The 18910-nt window shown below is 42.3% G+C and overlaps 1 protein-coding gene across 5 annotated transcripts in view; it reads left to right on the forward strand.

Moving 5' to 3' along the window:
* Window positions 1-9064: 9064 nt before the first annotated feature.
* The window catches only part of PTK2 (protein tyrosine kinase 2), a 95353-nt gene continuing 85507 nt past the window's right edge, over window positions 9065-18910 (forward strand). For 3 of the 5 annotated variants that reach the window (XM_088534864.1, XM_088534853.1, XM_088534870.1), the window contains exon 1: window positions 9065-9167. In XM_088534864.1, the coding sequence (XP_088390990.1) occupies window positions 9065-9167 (103 nt within the window). Of the gene's footprint in view, window positions 9168-10307; window positions 10408-18910 lie in introns of those variants that run through there. The other 2 variants (XM_088534876.1, XM_088534843.1) reach the window with 2 other exon arrangements.

Consider the following 18910-nt stretch of genomic DNA (forward strand, 5'->3'; position numbering starts at 1 on the left):
ATGAAGAACTATAACCACCCTGTAAGGTGGTGTACAGCTAAACTTACCGTGATTGTAGACCCCTGTTTTTTTGGGGGAATGCATATAAAAGGTTGGAAAGGAAAGAGTTTTTAAGATGGAGTACTGTGTGTGCTATATAATTTTTTTTAAATGCTGGAAATAAGTTGAGTAGTGTGGGTCCCACTGGGATTGGCTTAATCTGTTCTGATGCTCCAAGAAATCAAGTTTGGTATATTTGATCATTTGAGATCCTGTGATTCTATATGTCTTCTTACTGAGGATGATGGACAAGAAAATTAAGAACTTTGTTGCCATTAAGGGCTGTTGACCCTCCTAGGTCACGAATTCCAGAAAGGGGTTTTGTTACCTCTTTGTTTTCAGGGAGCAACGTGAAATAAGCTCCTTTCATGTGTATATGTGCACATGTATATGTGTATTCTTGTCAGCAAGCTGACAGCCAACTTCAGTGCAGAAAAGAGCCTTGAGGGACATTGGGGGTTAATAACATAGCTTTTCGTATGTCTAAAGCCAGTTTTTGTCCAGACTGTGCCAAGGTTACAGAAATGTGGCGCCTCGTGTTCCTGTAGGACAAACTGCAAATCCTGGCCTCAGGGAGTTGTTGCGTAGCCAAAGCTGGGACACTTCTCAGAAGTGACTGGTCTCCAGCAGAGCAGTGAAATTGAGGCCCCCGTTTCTCAAAGGGGACCGTGGTTGAACCTCGTAGAATATCCCCATTCCAGCTCAGGGTAACAAAATTGGTTGGAGGGAGATGTGCTGAAAGTGACCAGACTTGCAGAACTTGCCTTCCGTTAGGTTTGTGCTTCCTGTTTGCAAACCAGGAACCGACTTCCAGCGGTGCCATACGGCATAAATCAGAAAGTCACTTTTAAGTCAAAAGGTTGCCCTGGCCCAGGAGCTGGAACTGTCTGCAACTTTTAAGGGAGCTTTTCAAAGGTATTTAATAAGTGGCTAGGAACTTAAGGGATATTTCTAAGAGGGCTGCAGCATGGAAGATTCACCTTTCCTCTCTTAAAATAAATAAAATCAAAAAGCAGAGCCAGGCCCCTGAAATGGAGGGCTGAGGGGTAGATAAGGTATTTTGGGGTACTCTGAATAAGAGATTCTGCCACATGTTCACAAAGTAAAACCCTGAGTGGCAGTTCCTGAAAGTAACTTGATGTTCAGAGCACCTTCAAGAAAACAAATTGCTGAAAAAGCTAAAGAAGTTAGTAATAAATGTGCATAACTAGGTACACAACCCTGTGTCCTTTACCGTATCACCTGAGCAATATCTTGCTTTGGGAAGATACATGTTCACTGCTTTATAGGACTCCTCCACAGAAAGTGCAATTTCTGCTAAACTCTCTAACTCCTTCAACTCTTGCAGTCAGCAGTATGTTCTGATGAGAGCAGGGAGCTTTCTTGCATGAGCACGTTAAGGGCATTTGCTATGGTACCAAGTAGCAAAGTTTGGTAGCAGCAACTATGCAGTAAAATAAGGTGGGGAGAATAAAGAAAAGTAGAGTTTAAAGGCGGTTTCTGGAAATCAAGTTGGATCTTGTGAGGGTGTTTATATAAAAAGGGAGCTGTTAGCTTGTCTTTTTTGTTCTGCAGGGCTTGAGTCAGGAGCGGCTTGGATTCATCTCCCAAAATACACACATACATGTTTGGAATTGAATATCACAGGCTGCAGTGGACTCGGTGCACAAACATTACATGGCGGAATTTTTATTAATCAGCTTGTTATAAATTACGCTTAAAATGACCATGAATAAAAGACCATATAAGAACTCCTTCAGTTTTACTTTAACATCCTTAGTGTGTAATTTCAATACTTTGCTTGTGTAGTTAGCTAATAATGCTATTTGCACAAGTTTTTGTGCTTGACAGAAGACTGAAGAAGGGGACTAGTAAGAAAAATGGTAGATAGTGCACTTTTGGCTTTGCTGTCTTTTTATTTTAAGAAGTCAGTGAACACCTTTAAGAAAATATTGAAACAGCTTAAAGGTAGTAGTGGTTGTTTCCTGCAGTCTCCCCCCTGTGAAGGATGGAGAGGGAAACCAGTACCTTGGTGTAATGTCCACAGTCTTTCAAATTCTTTGCTGGGCATCAAACTGATGTGTGCAGGCTAGAATTAAGGTTGAGATGGATGCAAAGAAGTGGTGATCTTGCCTTTGTCTCATCTTTCTGTTGTCCTCTTTCAAATACTTGAAATAGGAAGTGGTTTCACTTCAGAAGCCATTCAACTTGCTGAGAATTAGTTCAACTACAGCACAAATATGTTTTTTCACGTTACATCATTGCTATTTATCCCTTTGCTAGGTTTTGAAAATCTTTTTTGGAGTTTCTAGTTTCCGAATTCAGTTTGGTTGCACTAACTGCCCTAATATTGGTTGGGTGTTTCATTGTACAGCAACATGGGATAACTTCTGTGGAAGACTGAATGTAGATAAATATTTGAACTCTATTTCCAGGGTTAATAGCCTTTATTTTGTGATTCAGATTCACCTGCATTCTTTAATTAAATCTGTGAAGGCTTGGTAGATGTCATGATACAAAAAACATACGTTTGAGTGGGATGTCGTAGGGGTTCATGAGAGCTGAGGTGTTAAAATGTTGGCTGCTGAATTATGGAAGATTTGATATGGAAATTGGAAAGAGGGCAGTAACCTGACTGTGTTTAATGAACTGTTTCTTTCAAAGCTTGAGGGGAAAAGGAAGCCTGTCCTACCTTGGACTAAGATCCTTCCTGAAGGAATCCAGCCTATTGCAGTGGCAGTTTCTCAGCTCTTTCTACAATGAAAAATTCCTGCTGTAGTTTCATTTCGGGATACGTCGTCTAAACTTCTCTAGCATTGGTTTAAGCCAACTATGTAACAGCACAAGGCTTATGGACATCCTCTGTCCACTCACGGATTTTTTTTTTTTTTGTCTCCTCAGTTTCTTGTTTTCTAAACTTGAAAACTTTAAAGCTGCCTGGTTTGCAGTGGATCAAGGAGGAGAGTGGAGGCTTTCTCAAGTGGGGCTTGACGACTCAGTGCCAGATGAGAGATGAGTCCTTGGCCCTGTCAGGTGCCATTAAGTGCTGACAGCCTTGCTCCCGGGCCAGCTGGCAGTTTAGGTCACTCAGGCAGCTATTAAGGGCTTTTTGGTGTTCTGTCGACTGTGGTTAGACCATGGATATTTGCTTAATATCCTTCCGCTAGACCTGAAAAAGGACTGTGCCCAAACAGCTGGCTCTCTTCCAACTGTATGGGCTGGTTTTGTGAGTTTTGCCTCTTTCCACAGCTCTTATCTATGGCAGTAATCTTGGCTTTATGAGAACACCTTCGCTGGCGCTTCTTTGGCATTGCTGTCAAGTCAATGGATGAAGTTGAGCAAGTTTAGAGACCTCAGTTGAGTTTGGGACCACAGAGAAGACAAAAGGACACAGAGCAGGAATACTTGATATCTTTGACTCACTGCATGCTGTTTCATTACATTTTGTAGTTGGTTATCTGAGCTAACTTGAGCTCTGGCGAGGTGAGGTACCTGAAAACCTTTTAAGGTGGAGCAACTCAGGTCTAGTTAACCCAGGCACTTTGTGATATCAAGTTGCAGGCATTCTAGATAAACTAGCTTGCTCAACACAATGATGAATATCTTTTTTAATTGTAGGAACAAAGGAGGCTACTTAGGGGTGATTTTGCATTGGAAAAGAAAGTTGTGCTGTTGCCTGAAGGCACCCTTTGATTGCTCACAGATGACAGAGCAACTGCCTGCAGGTTGATTGCTGTTCTTACAAGGCAAAGACCTGGCCTAAGGGTGTAAAGTGTCTGCTATTTCTTGGCATAGAATTGGAACAGGGATTGATATGTATATTTTTTTTCAAGTAAATAAGAGTTGAATTTTCTGTGGTTTAGATGTACAGCCCACCCTCTTTTAGGGAGTTTTGGCTGCTGTACAGGATGGGGGTCTGTCAAACCCCAACATCAAACCCAGCTTGTCCAAATTTGTCATTGAACCCTTTCCAATTGAAACTACAGCCTTTGATAGGGGCAGGAGGCTTCTTGTCTCTTTGCAGTATCTTGTTTTGAAACTGACTTATTTTTTTGCTTGATTAGGCATACAATTTCCTTTGGTTAATATAGCTTGTGTTATAAAACTGTAATTGAAAAGGCATTATGTAAAAATGAATTTTTAATTTCCTCTTCTCTTGGAAGAGACTTGAAGGGTGTCAGCACTGGCTTATTGATGATTCTACAGCACTATGAAACTTCAAAGTCAGATTACTCTTCATATCTAGGCCTATAAGTTTACTTTAACATATTGAAGTTAGGCCAACTTCTCCAGCAATATTTTTTAAAATATAAATAGAATAACACAGCATTGTTTTTGAGCATTTTAATGGATTTTTATTCAGTTTGTAGTTGCATTTACTGATTGAGAAAGATGAGGAGTCACTAATACTATGTTTGGGTTTTATGTAATATGTAGGAGTCTTTAAAAATGCTTCCTCTTGAGGGGATACAGAAATAGATCTCCTAGTTGTAAACATCTTAGTGCAAAATTTTAGGTTCTTGTTCTAACTCTTTATCAGCTTCTCTGTGTTAAATACAAGGAGGGAATGAAGTGTCCAGAATGCAGAGACTCATGGAGCCATCATGAGCTTCAGATTTCTATCCCCCTCTTTCAGAAGATGTGACTAATTATTCCTTGTTTACCTTTGAATTAATGAAGAAGGGTTTTAAGGAGCATCTGGAAGGTCATGGGTGCCTCCCCCAGACCAAAAATCAATCCTTGTTGCAGAATGCATTTCTGTAGGATGGTAACAGGAGGTTGTGTCCTCACCACTACCCCTTTCAGATCTCCTCGACATCCTTGTGACCATGCTGGGTAGTTCTGAGAACTACCATCTGAGAACATCTGAGAAATCTGAGGAGAAACACAGTACGAATGAAACAGTGCTGAGCCTGTTGAGCAAAATTCGGGCTCTTACTTTGCAGTAAAACATGGAGCAGCATGGCTGGAGTTGAGGTTGTTCTCTCTTTTTTTTTTTTTTTTTTTTTCAGGATCCCCATGAAACAGATTTTTGCAGGGTATGAGCTTTAAAATTGAGAAGGGACCTCTCAAATGAATCCTGGCAGTAGCAATAGCTTCTCTTCTGAGAAGCTAAAGAGGTAGAAGTTTGGCATTGGCACCCTAAGGAAGGAGTAATTAGAAACCATGCTCAGATGTCACTGTGCTGGCTTTGTGTTCCTCTATGATAAGCCCTCCCAGAAGTGCTTGGAAGGAAGTGGGAGAGGATGAGGAGTTAGTCCACCCACAAGAAAATCTGCTGTGCTGTTTATGCCTGCAAATTAACGCAACCTCTAGGAGTTTAAAAAAGATAGTCTTTATTTACAGAATAAGAAAAATAAACCTCACAGTGGTCCTTCTAACTCTGTGTACACTTAAGAAGCTGTATGCTCTGGTGCGTGGCACCAGAGCATCCTTTGGAAGGGGGAACAATTGGGAATTTCATTAGCACACTCTCCCTACTCTGTTTCTCCACTGGTGATAGGTGGAGATTTAGTATAAAAAGCAGTGAATTCTGTCAGCTTCAGCTGTCCCAGAGACTTAAAAAGCTAGTCCCCTGGGTACTGCTTTTTGAGAGGTGAGTATTTTGGTAAGCGTACATGAAACAACCACTGAAACCTTAAAAATAACTCCAGGGATTAGGTGGCTGTAGCCCAGAAGTTAAATGTTCTTCTAAAACTCTATTTTTTTTCATGATTTATGATCTTAGATGCATGTTAAAGCTCACCAAATGGGGAATGCAAAACAGCAACTTCAGTAGCAGGTAGAATTCATGCCAGAAGAGTCTCGTAGAGACATTCAAAATAGCTTGTGCTCTGGAGTTAAGCTTACACTGGGACACTGGCAGCTTCCTGTGGTCAGTTCAAGCAGTACAGAGGGAATTTTTCTGTGTATTTTTACAGTGTGAATGTAACTCTCCCTATTTTCTCTGCTCCCTAACTAACAGCTGCATCAGACTGAACCTGGAAAGACTGAACTTTTCTGCATCATAATCTTTCAGTTCTCAAGTATTCTTACAGCAGAGCGTTATTGAACAAGAGATTTCTAAGGAGGTTCCACTAGAAGTTGAAAATGAAAACTTAACTTTACAAACCTGAATTTTACACTTGATTTATGGCAACATCACAAGAGAACTTAGCTTTCCAAGCAGGAGATGTTAGTGATACTTTGCTTTGCATGGTTTTTTGTATCTGTTCTGTTAGGAACATTTTCCAAGGTAGCCTAGGAACATTTTCCAAGGTAGCCTAGGAACATTTTCCAAGGTAGCCTAGGAACATTTTCCTAGGTAAGCCTTTTTCTTCCGGAAAGGAATGGTCTACTTCTCACTTAGAGCGTGGAATTTGAGTTTGTCCGTGTCATCAAGAGTCAAATGAGGTCATGGAGATGATGTTGTTTCTCAGTTGTGCTGACATACATCTGTCAGAGGACTGAAATTGAACATTGCTCAAAAACTAAAATGTCATTTATCTTCCAGTTTTATCTGTCAGAGTGGTGATAGGTAAGAGAGCAATTTTGGTACCACCAGGGAGATGATGGAGTGTCCCTGTCCTCCTCAGAGAGGTTTTATGTGCTCCATCCTTGTTCTCCTTTACCTCTCTTTAAGGGGAGTTGAGGAGAAGACTGTGCACTAGAGAAGAAAACAGGAGAGGAGCATTGAGCAGAGCAAGGGATTGCTAGCAGAAAGGGATGATATTTAGAGACCAAAGAGCATCTTTGCTATATTTTGGATATAAATATGGACAAGCAAATGAGTTAAGCAGAAGACTGTCCAGTGGCTCTTTAAAAAAATGTTAGAACTGTCATGAGGCATTTTTATTTATGTCTACTCTGCAATAGCCTCAGTAAAGGCATTTGTGGCTTTGCCAAAACCCCCATGCTCTTTGAGGGCAGACTTGGTTTAGGAGTGTGTGTGTGTGTGTGTGTTTTTTTTTTTTTTTTTTTCTTTTTCTTTTAGCAAAATGAATGTGATTAAACTTCCTTGTTTGCCCCTTTTATATCTGTATGCAGATTTCTTAACCCTTGATTTCATAAGGTTTTTTTCTGTGATGGCTTCCCTGTGGAACAAGATCAGTTCCTAAAGCAGAATTAAAACAAAACTCCAATGTCTTAATACAACATCCAAATGCTTTAATAGACCCTTTTTTTTCCTACTGCCTTCAAAGGCCTGATGCTGATATTCAGCAGCCTTTAAAACCAGGCTAAAATTGAGCAACCTAAGTCACAGTTACTGTAGAAAAGCTTGCCTAGAATTTTGCCTCCAAGGCAGTTTCTTAGCAGAGGGGCTTAGGCTTTTCAGATTATTAATAGCATAGTCTGAAAGTTGGTTTGTTTTGCAAAATGCGTTCTGTGAAAATGTATAGTGCTTCTTCATGCAGTTAGTATATTGATATGTTGATTTCTCTTGGAATAGATACTTTTCTGTATTCTCTCCGATATCTGTGTTTAACAACTATGTTATATGTTTGCTGATATTCCTGATATTCCATAACCAAAATGTTCTTTAGCATTCTCCATTGTCTGGCAACTGTTGGTTACCTCAGCAAACGTTGTTATCTGCTTGACATCACCTGGGACAGATTATTTTACATGAATGGTCCTCAGATAGGACCTTGAAGAACTGTATTTATAAAGTATTGCAAATGTTTGGATGGAGCGCTTTTTACCCACTCCCTCCTCTTTCTTTAAACTGGAAGTTTGGGAGATTTAACTTGTGCCAGAAAGGCATTCAGTACTTTGGGCTTTTTTGGGCTGAAAGATTGATAATTTGAAAGAGGAGAATGAACATGTGTCATATTTTTTGCAGTAACAAATAGAACTGAAGTGATTCCTATGTGTTAGTGTGGTATATATTGTGGGTTTTTTTTTTTTTATCTTTTTATCTTAGCATCAAGGAAAGGCCAGGCTTCTTTTGAAAATGTCTTATCTTCAGAATGTAAAATAGTTGATAATTTCTAAACCTAAGTTTTTTTAAAAAAAAAAAAAAAAGGAAAAAAAAAACAAAAAATCTTGGTGTGATATTTTGATACTTCTTTGCTTATCTTTTTCACTTCTATAGCCTTGTTTTACAACTAGAAAGTCCCTCCTTGAAGAGGATGCCTGTAGCACTCCTCATCAGTCAGGAGCGCGGTAAGAAGCAGCCGGGGCTTTTGCCACTCACATTGATAACTTGCCCTGGTCCCGTCCATGAAAAGTGTAAATAAGATGCCCACATATTTTGTTTATTTATATTATCCTTGAACACACCTGTGGATTAGTATTTCAGGAGGTTTTTTTGCTTGTAAAATTGACGTTAGGCCCTATAAATTTTCTAATATGTTGTGTAAAATGCTACGTTTTATGGTGTGAAGAGATGCCGGCTTAAAAAAAGAAACAGGGAAATAGCTGCGGCTTTCAGTTTTGAGACTCCTCCACACACGAGGGCTTATGGTGAAGGGAGCTGGGGCTGCCAGACTGGGCACCCAAACGTGGCCTTCCCGTCCTCAGGACCGCAGTGCCCAGGGCACCTTCCCTCGGCACCTCCGCGTGCGTCTCCTGCTTGTCCCAGGTCAATGGGATTGACCTGGATCCGGGCAGCTTTGTGCCTCTGCGCACTTGGGTGCAGGCCCCGTGGAGCTTTGTGCCTGGCCAGCGGAGCGGAACGGCCCAGGGTTCGTGGGAGGCCTCGGGAATATTCCCCCCCACCCCCCGCTGTTTAAATATAGACTTGCTGCCTTTCTCTCGGCGCTTGCATTTCCCCCCACGTTCGGAGGGGAAGCCGTGAGGGGAGGTCGCGGCGGCACCGCCTCCCGCGGGGCAGCTGCGCGTTCGTGCGGCCGCTAATCGCCTCCCCGCCGCGCTCTCCTCCTCCTCCTCCTCCTCCTCCTCCTCCCGGAACAGGCCGAGCGGCGCTGGGAAGCGCTGCGGCATCGCCCGCGCTGCGGCGGCCGGGGCAGGTCGGTAGCCGCGCTCCGTGCTCGCTGCCGCCTCCCTCCTGCCCTCCCCTCTCCCGCAGGGCCCGGAGCGCCGCATGGTGCTGCTGGAGGCGGCCGCCTGCCGGGCCCCGGGCCGAGCAGGTGCCGCGCGCATGGAGAGAAGCGGCTGTAGCCCCTTCCCCGCCTGCTGGGCTAAAGGTACACGGCTCCCCTGCTCCCCACCTCGGCTAGCCCGCCTCGGAGGGCTGATTTTATTTTATTTTAGCTTTCCTATCTAAGGAGAAAGAAAGCAGAACTCGCTATTTCTAATTCCACTCACGCAGTTGTAGCGTGAAGCAAGTCGGCTCCATCTGCTTTCACCTGGTGCTTGTAATGCTGCCTTATTATTATTTATTTACTTATTTCTCCTCGCTTGCCAGAATCATTGGGAACGGAGGTTAATTTTTGTCATACTTCATTTTATCTGGAAATGTGAGACTTGCTCCTGTGGTGCTGCTTAACCTGAGTCGCCAGGTGTTGTTGCTTCCCTGGTTATAATCCGGAAGGGGGTTGTGGGTGGGAGTAGCTGCGGGAGGAGGAGACAGAGCTGGGATTAGGCTCAAAATCCTGCTGGTAGCCTCGGAATCAAATGTCCCTTTAGATGGAAAAGTGACTGTCAAGTGTCGAGCGGAGCTGGCTGTGAGCAGAACTTTCTGCGAGTTCCCGCTTCTCCTAAAGGTTGTTTCGTCAGGCGGGCGGTCGCCTCGAGGTGCCTCTTGCTGGGGTGTCGTGGGATAGTGAAGTGAGGGGACAGAGCTGGGCTTCACCCCCTTCCTGGGGAGCTCAGTGTCGGGATGAACATGCTTTCTGAAGAGCAATTTTCAGCATGTGTAAGTAGGACAGAAAAATCTTTTATTTCATTTTTTTTTTTAAGGGCGGGTTGTTACCATCACTTTTTGGGACTTGTTCATACTGGGGGATATCCCTTTGCTTCCATGGGCACAGCTTCCAGAAGCTCCCTGCAACAGGCAGCTTATCCCTTCAGGCGATGCCTGCGGCAGGTCCCGGAGGAGGTATCCATTGCCTCTGAGCTCCAGCCCTTCTGGGAACAAGGGGGGATCCCTGCCTCCCGGTAACGGGGTCTGCGGAGGGAGCTGGAGAGGGGCCTCGTGGTCCCTTGTGGTCCCTGCTGGGGGGAGAAAGTGGGCACCAGTGGTTTTGTAAGAGGACGGAGATGCAGCATCTCCAACTCAGTCAGCTGGGATCATTTCAGGAAAAAACCCGCATCTTCTCCACCAAAGAGAAAAAAAATAGGACAGAAGAGGAATAGCTTGGGCTGTATTTGTGTCGGAGCGGCTGATGGATCCTCCGTCTGCCGTTCGCCAGTGTAACCTTAGGGAAATGAAGCGGATCTGGCCTGCTTTGATAAGGGCTCTGAGATATCTGCAGTCAAAGAAAGGTAATTTATTAATGCGATAAACATTTGGTTTGGGGAGCTTTATTCTAGCCCTTTGGCTAATCTCTTAAACCTTCGGTTCATTACCTGCCATAATAAGCTAAACTGAACAAAGTTGATAAACTTTTGTTAGGTATTTGGTAATATGTTTTAAAATGTGATCTTGGTGGGGTTGTTTTGCTTTCTGTGAGATGTCTTTCTAAACGATCCACGCTCTATTTGCCACCAGAGCAAATAATGCATTACCTGTCCTCTTACGGCAAGCATTTGGAAGTGCTTTGAATACAGGTTTAGTGAGATATTTCAAATCTAGCACGCCTCAACTTATTTCTGAGTAGAAAACTAAAAGAAAAATTTTATCTGCTTAGCGGTCCTGCGTGCTGACCTGATTGCAGTTAATTCTGCTCGTGCTCAGCACGTAGAACGGCATCAAAGCAGAATTCGGAGAGCATTTGCTTTCTTTATACAGAATTCATGTTGTCTGGGCTGCTAGTGTCAGTCCTGAGTAACGTCGCCGAGTTTGGTAACTGAGTCTCGATCTGCGCGCTCAAGATTGGATAATATTTGGTTTGGCAAATGCAATGCATTTTGTTGATTGGCACGTGGCTTCTCAGCCAGCAAATCTGTATTACCTTAATTCAGTAATGATGGGAGACATAATTCTTCCTAAGTAATTTCAGGCTTAAAATTAAATCTCTCATCTAGTGAACTGAAGGGATTTAAGCTTGGATAGGGCTTCAGTGAACACTGAAGCGAGTGTCTTGGGTGCTGAGGAGACAATGCTCTTTCTCCAGATAAGTGCCGAAATTTTGTCTCGGTCTCTCTTAGTGCTAGTGTCTTGGGTATCTTTTTTTCTGCTTTTAAGTGTAGACTAGAAAGTGTTTGTAATTACCTTAATTTTTACCAAATAGCTTTTTGTAGATCGTTGTTAATCTTGCCAGTTTACAGGTGCTAATTGCAAGTTACGAGCTATGATAAATCATATCATTTCTTGCAACCACCAGGTGCCAGTCACCTTTCACCCCCGCTCTGAGTTTAATATGGTTTGCTATTTTAGATTTACAAAATAATTCAGAAAAGAAATGCAAATTCAGCTGTTTGATAGCTCTGTTGCACAGCTGCAAATCCTCCACCCGAAGGAGGAGGAAGTTTCAATTCGCTGTGTGCGACGAGCTGCTTGTTTAATAATTCACAAACAATAAATGGGTTCGATGCAGGTAGGTGCCACCCTGACTGCGTGAGTAATTGGAGTGAAGGGCGATTGCAGCCCTCAGCTACCAGCTTTTAGGAATATAACACAAGAATATAACACAAATAGAGAATTCCTGTCTCCAAATAAACCCAGTTTGGTCCACAGCAGTGTGCTGAGCTGGTCATCTTAAGTCAAATACATTGTGAAATGTGTTCAGTCCACTAGAAACAAGTTGTACCGTAGGTATTGCAGTCTGTTAATACTGCAGTGTTTTCTTTAAATGATATATTCTTAATTTTCTTTGTAAACTTTGTGAGGTGTTCCCTTGGTGCCTATTGCTCGTCCTTTGGGGATAAGCCAAAGGGTTACATGAATAATGAGAAACCATAGAGAACTTTTCTGCTGTCTTTTCTTTCCGTGGTTCTGATAACAGGGATAAAACTCCCATAGTCTGCTTTGATTTGCTAGCGAGGTCTAATGGAGGAGGCACCTGGTGAACTTAATACACTCTTTGCCCATCCCTAGACATTAGCAGGGAAGGCTGCTGCTTCCTTGGTTTCCGAGCACTCAGCAAACAGGAAAAGAGCAATTATTTCCATTACTGTATGTCTGTTTGGTTGTTGGATGAGATTACTGCTTTTTAGTATTTCCAACATCACCACTTCTTCAGAAGTGACATAAGGAAAGTTCCTGAAGTGCCTGTGGGATTTAAAAGTGAGACTAGTTGGCAAATGTGTCGGGGGCTGATCTGGAGCCAAAGTGCCCATGAAGGTGTAACTATGAGAAGGTGGTTGCCTCTTGTTCACAGAAGCAGAGCAGAAAATGGGACTTCGGGATATTTGTGCAAAAAAAGGGCCAAGGACACTGAGAGCTCATTTAGTGTCATCTGTGAGAGAGGAGAGCTTAGAAGTTTGTGGTACCTACTGATGAACCAAGGTGGACTTGAGCCCTGAGCAGCCTTTGAAAAGTTATGCAAGGAAAATAAAAAATAAAATGTCTCTTTGAAGATGCACTAGGAAAAGGCTGAAGAGCATGTGTGGAAGTTTAAGGTGGGATATTGTTGAAATGCTGCGTTTTTGCTGGATGGTGAAATGGGAATTTGAATATCTTGTTTAGCTTTCATTTGAAAACTTCGGTAGGGCACAGATGATATAGATATCATACATATAATTACACACGCTTATTCTCAGAAAACCTGATATTCTCCCCCCAGTTAACCTGGCAACAGGTGGAGTATTTCCAATTTAGCATCTTTAGATACCAAAGACCTCTTACCTCCTTTTGCATTTGCTTTTAATGGACAAAATCCGTTGGGCAACTGGATTGCATATACAGCTTTTATTGGTAGGATTAGCGTAGTTAAATAAGGTTTTATGAGTTTGTAGCAAACGTAGCAGCTCCTTTCCCTTCTTCCTCTTCCTGCGGCGCTGTTTAAAAGAAACTGGATATTTGCAAGCTCATGTGGCTTAACAACTTCAGTGTATTAGCAAAGGGGATGCAGTTTTCATCAGTTGTCAGTCCAGAGAACTTTTTAATATCCTTTTCTCATGGCCTGGCGTGTATTTGTTCATGATAATCCATTCAAAAGTGGAGATATCTTAAATTGATGGACGCTGATCACATTAGAGCAGGTGAATATGCGCAAGGCACTGACTTCTCTGAACAACACAGCAAACAAAGCAATAGCATAATAAAATATCTTGGTAAATGTTCTGTTTAAACATAGGTACAGTGTAGCATAAATAGTATTTTAATACATCATATTCTAGTTATAAAAAGTATGGTGGCATTCATAAACATCTCACTGTTTTGCAAAATAAATGAGATCACTGTGATCCTATTGAATCTTTGAGGAGAGAGGCAATGCCACCAGTTTTTCAGCCAGGTTTCAATAGAGGAGGATTGCTGGGATTTTACCTAAGATTTCCAAACCTTAAAGTGAAGCAATCTTCTCAGAACTCAGAAATCCTCTGAATGAAGTGTCATTTGGCACTTCACTTGTCATGAAGTCTTGTTTTAGTGGGAATCTTCTGAGGAAAAAGTTTTGCCATGGTCTCAGTCTTCTCATTTAGTGCAAGTAGAAGAAGAAAATCAGCGTGGGACCTTCAATTTTGCAATTACTGGATACTGCTGTACTCAAGGCAGCTGAAAATGTTGAGGTAGAAGCTAGAAGTGAGGAGCAATGGAAAGTTTCGTATCAGCAGGAGAAGAGGATAATGAACGTGTGATATTTTTGAGACTAAAAGCTAAATTTTGACTTGAATTTGACATTGTTGAGAACTAAGTCTGTCAGGAAATTGCCATAATTTCTCCTGTGCATCCAGGGTTTCATATTTAACCTCATATCGGAATGTGCCCTCAAGGATATGGAGGTTTCCTAACTGAAGCAGACACTGATGCAGTCATCTTCAACCTGTCCCCAAAATTGATACTCCTGTATTCCCAAAACTAGTGCTGCCGGACAGCGGGAGCATGCGCCGTGCATGGAAAGCAAAACAGCAACTTGGTGCTGCCCTGCACCTGGTCTTAGCAGCACAGCCCTCGGGGACGGACAGGCAGCTCCGTGACGGTTTAATAAACTAATCACGGGGTTTAGCGGAAGGTAGGATTTTCTGTGCACTTCTCTAAATCCGTGCCTTCTGATGCTGAACTCCTGCTGTAGTGATAATGTGAGGGTTTAATAATAAGGATTTTCTTACACTAATGTAGGAGGCTGTCATTGTGTCATGTCTCTTCTGCCCTTTAGGGCTTTGCCTCTTTATTCTTTTGCTGCCAGCTGCCTTCAACCATATTCCTTTTCTATACTCCTAACTGGGTACGAGTCATCATGAGCACAGGATGAGGGAGTTTCCTTTACCTGCGTTTGCTTTTAAAGGTTTTTAGGGAATCCAGTTGGTTCTGTTACCTGTTATTGAACAAATATTTTAAGATGCGCTGATGTATTTATACTAAACTAAAGTTCAAGATCTGTATTGGCTGTCAACATTGGACGTAGTGCTTGAAGAATCAAGTTTCCACATTCCAGCATGATTTTAAATGCATCTTGTCAATCTGAAGATACAGGAAGAATTCAAGTGGCCGACTTGTTGTTGGGATCATTCTCTTGATATTGCTCTCACTTCCCCCACATCTTGCTGCCTTCTGTGTTTTTCATCACAAAGTTGGATCATACATGACAACGTTACAAGCCTCATGTTATGGAGCTCAATGTATTACAGTAAAAACAGGAGCACTTGCTAGAACTGTGGTTGTCTGATAGTTCCTATGGTAGTCCCCATTTTGGTTAATTTTCTGAACTCTTCATTTTCCAATTTACTGCTCAGGTTGAGGAATTTAGTAAGCTACCTGTTTGAAACCCATTATACAGTGAGGATCATACTTGGATACATATTTCTGAATACCCCAATGTTTTGGCACAAAGAGCTCACCATGCTTGAGATGTCCAAAAAAAAACCGTGACTTACAGATATTTACCTTCAGAATCTCGAAAGATACCACGCTAATTTGCTCAGTTGTTAAGTTTTGTGCATCCTCTGACAAGTGCAAAAGCCAAGGCAGCTCAGAAGCTTTCATTATTTCTATTTTCCATTTTATTTTGACTAATTGGGCAAATGAGACAGGTGACTATGAGCAGGAGAGAAGAGGGGCAGACTTACGTCGAAAGCTTAACTGTTAAGGTAAAATGTCTTTGCTTACCATTACTGTGCCTTTGTGGATCCACAGAGGTGTTGAAATACTCTTAATTTGTTTTATTACTTCTTTTGGAAAGATAGTTGCTTATGTCCGAAGTCAGTCAATATTTTTCTGTTTGGTGATAGGAACATGGCAAGAAGTTGGGGATGCTTCAGTGTGGCCAGATGTAGGGCCTGACGGTTATGGGGAAAGATATAAAATACAGTCTTGATATTTTCCTCTTAATGTCAAAGCTATTTCCCAGGGCAGGCTGTGGAGCAAGGTTGAGCTGTTATCCCCTCACTAAAGCAAGGGAAAAAGATGGTTGTAAAACGCGCCCTTTGCGACAGCGCGGGCGGTTTGCTAGTGCGGTTGTAGAGCCAAGACCCCGCAGGTGCTGAGCACCTCATTCGTGTTGGCTGGACACGTTCCAGCTCTTATCAGCATTTTATAAATATATTTATGTGCTTTGGTCTGCTGTCCTCCAGGAATTGGGCAGACACTCATTGTTTTGCACCATTAAAGCCAGACTGAAAGTCAAGGGTGGCTCCTGAATGCTGGGGATGCAGAGATTTGGGAATGATGACCTGTGTTTCCATAGAAATTGGTCGCATAGTGCAGACTACCACTGAGTCTTTGCTTGAAATATTATTTCTGGCTTCTCCTTCCTCATGTTCTTTCCATTTTCTCCTCTCCTTTTGGGCTGCAGGGATGATGTTTGCCCTGTTGCTGTGCACTGTTTTCTTATGTCTCCTTAAGCTTAATTTTATTGTTTTAAAAGAAACAAGGAACTTGGATCTCTACTAGATGTACTGGAAGAGTGGACAAAGCTGATCCCCCAAATGCCCTAGTTGCTATAAATACAGCTTCTGCTTCTTACACCTTCTAATGCAAAAGGAACAGCAAAGTAGAGCTGTAAATTAGAGCTGGAATTCATGCAGCGGCATGAATCCTCCCTCCCTTTTTTAATTAAACTGTGTGAGAAAACAGCCAACTCCAAAAATACCTCTTTTCTCCTAGAAAATGAGGAGTAAAGTGTTTGATGGTTTTAATGGATATTTATCCTCATTTTTCTTTAAGTTAACTTCAGACTTTTTATATCAGATATTTTGCAGATGATGCAAAATGAAAGAATTTGAAGCAGGAAGGGGGAGAGAGGCTTTCTAAACCCCATCTTTTTAGATGCTGTTAAAATAACTTAAATCTATAAGGGAAGATGGATATGAGGAATATGTTGTTTTGTTTTCCCCTAGAAATAGCTTCAGAGACTGGAAACAATCTTTTTTTCCTCTTTACCTTAATCTCCGAAGTTTTTGAGCTCTTGGTGATCTGTATTCGATTAGTTTGCAGATACTGAGCATTGATTGGCAGCATCTTCAGTGAAGCAGCTCTGGGCTATAAGGTAGGAACTTGACCCCAAATGACAAATTCTTGGAAGAAATAGAGGTGTCTGATCTCTAGCAAGAACATGGTCGGGGATGGTTAAAATAAATGGAGTAAATGGGGATAGACTCTGCTGCTGTTTTTTTGTAGGGAAGAACCATGTGGGCATCAATTCCCAAAGGACTTTTTTCCCTGCTATAACATCCTATTCATGTGTATTTCATTTTTGCTGCAAAGTATAGAAAAGATGCAGTTTGTGCAGCTGAAATTCTTGCTGTAAATGTTATTTATTTCTGTCTAACTGCAATTATGAAAGACATTTCTACACGAGAATAGCATGAGTCAGGAAAGAACTTGTTTTTTAAACTGGCATCTACATGAGCAATTGCTGTTACACTTCATCAGAATCTACCCTTTTTTCTTAAAAACCTTCTAAATATATAGTTTTAAAGTGAAAGTGTGTTGGCTGGGGGCATATTTTTACTGAAAAACTGACGTAATATTTTGGAGCACCAGCTGTTAAATTTTGGCGCTTAGCAAGAGAGCTGTAGATTCTATCGCAGTGCAGCCAAATATCAGACCCTCTGTTAATTTTTAATACAAACTGTTGGTGTCTATCACCCTGTAATTTGAGCCTTTATCAGATACAAACCTTATTTGATCTAGCCCTGTTCCCAGAAGTTTCCTATATTTGCACTTCTGAGTTGTTTAAGCTGTTGGCATCAGAACTGCCTGCCCTGATGGCAAACACTTTGCTCCTAAGCAAGGGCAAATTACTGTCACTTTGAGGAAATCTAGGTTTTCAGGCAACTTTTTTTCCTTTCAAACTGTACCTTCAAGGCTTTGAGCCTCCACAGCATCTAATCTTAACCAAAAGTCAGGAGATGCATCAATTCTTAATATTAACATTTTCAGGGTTGCACAAATCCAATAGATTTGGGAATATGTGCATTAGATTTCCCCTTGTCTGCGTAAGCTGCCTCATTTCATAAAATGAAAAGTAAATGATAAATTATAACCCCCTGGATGCCACGTGTAGCATCAGGTTGTATTTTGCAGAGTTATTCGTGTCCCAGGAGCTCTCTGGGGCCTCAGCCACCTCCCTGGCCAATCTGCAGATGTTGCAAACTCAGAAGCACCTGGTGTCCAGAACTTATCGCTTCCATTGCTCCGCTACCAGGAATCACGAGAACATGCTCGGATTAACGACAAGCAATTAATGCAAGTCTGAGGCCTTAGGCATAGCGTGTTCTGTAAGATGCTTTTACAGTTGACATCCAAGGCTCGGAGTTGCTGGGGCAGTGAGAGGGGGATCTGGCATGTCTGGCAGGGGCTGCCAAGGTCAGGAAGCCTCTGGCTGGCTGCGTCGGCTGTTGACCTTGTGCTGCCTCCAGAAGCCCTTCACTTATTGGCACAACAGAAACAAAGAGAAACTGGGTGGGGGGAGGAAAGAAGAAGCCAGGACAGTTTTTCTTCTGTTTTAAGTAAAAGCTGCTCCAGGAGGTGTTTGAGAAGCACTGGGAGCCGAGCGCAGGAGGGAAGTGGAGCAGGAGGAAGGTGATACCGAGCGCTTTGGCACCTCGGTTTGCTAGGGACCATGTGAGCTTCCTTTGGCAAACAAACAGGCAGTGTGGATTTTACGACGCATTTGTAGATGCGAGGTGGGTTTTTTGGGGAAGGCGGGGGGGAAATGCCCATACAAGAAAGCTGTCAGAGCTCTGCTCTTTGGGACTTTTCCAAGGGAGGATGCTGGCTCTTTTGCAGAGCGCTGTGGTCTGCTGTTGAGCATTGCAGAATTTTAATGCACAGATTTCCTATGGACTTGTGGAGTTCAAAGGAGAAGGGGGTAGTGCTTTGGATTTCCCTGTTGGTAGGCCAATTTTATGGGGTGTAAGCAAGTTAAAAATAGTTTAAAAGTGTAAGGAAAAATGCCTCTTTCAAGGAGGTTCTCTTCCTTGCTTTCAGTAGGATAAATGTACTCTGAAATTAGTGCTTTTTTTTTTTTTTTTTTTTTTTCTCCTCTCTAAGGGATGTTTGGTAACAACAACCTGGAAGCTCTTACATCCAATCATTTGGGAGCTGAAGGGGTTTAGTGGTAGCCCAGCTGAAGCCAGACTTCACTGTTGCTTTCTCAGGCTACATCCAAGCTGGAAAACACCTTTATGGAAAAAGCTTTATTTATTAACAACTAAATAACAAGAACATTGCAGAACACCTCTTACGGCAGCGAGTGGGGAGACCCTAACTTGAGATAGGGAT

The sequence above is a fragment of the Tinamus guttatus genome, unplaced genomic scaffold, assembly GCF_059628265.1.
Source record: "Tinamus guttatus ecotype Peru unplaced genomic scaffold, ASM5962826v1 Tinamus_guttatus_pri_ptg000038l, whole genome shotgun sequence".
Taxonomy (NCBI): Eukaryota; Metazoa; Chordata; class Aves; order Tinamiformes; family Tinamidae; genus Tinamus; species Tinamus guttatus.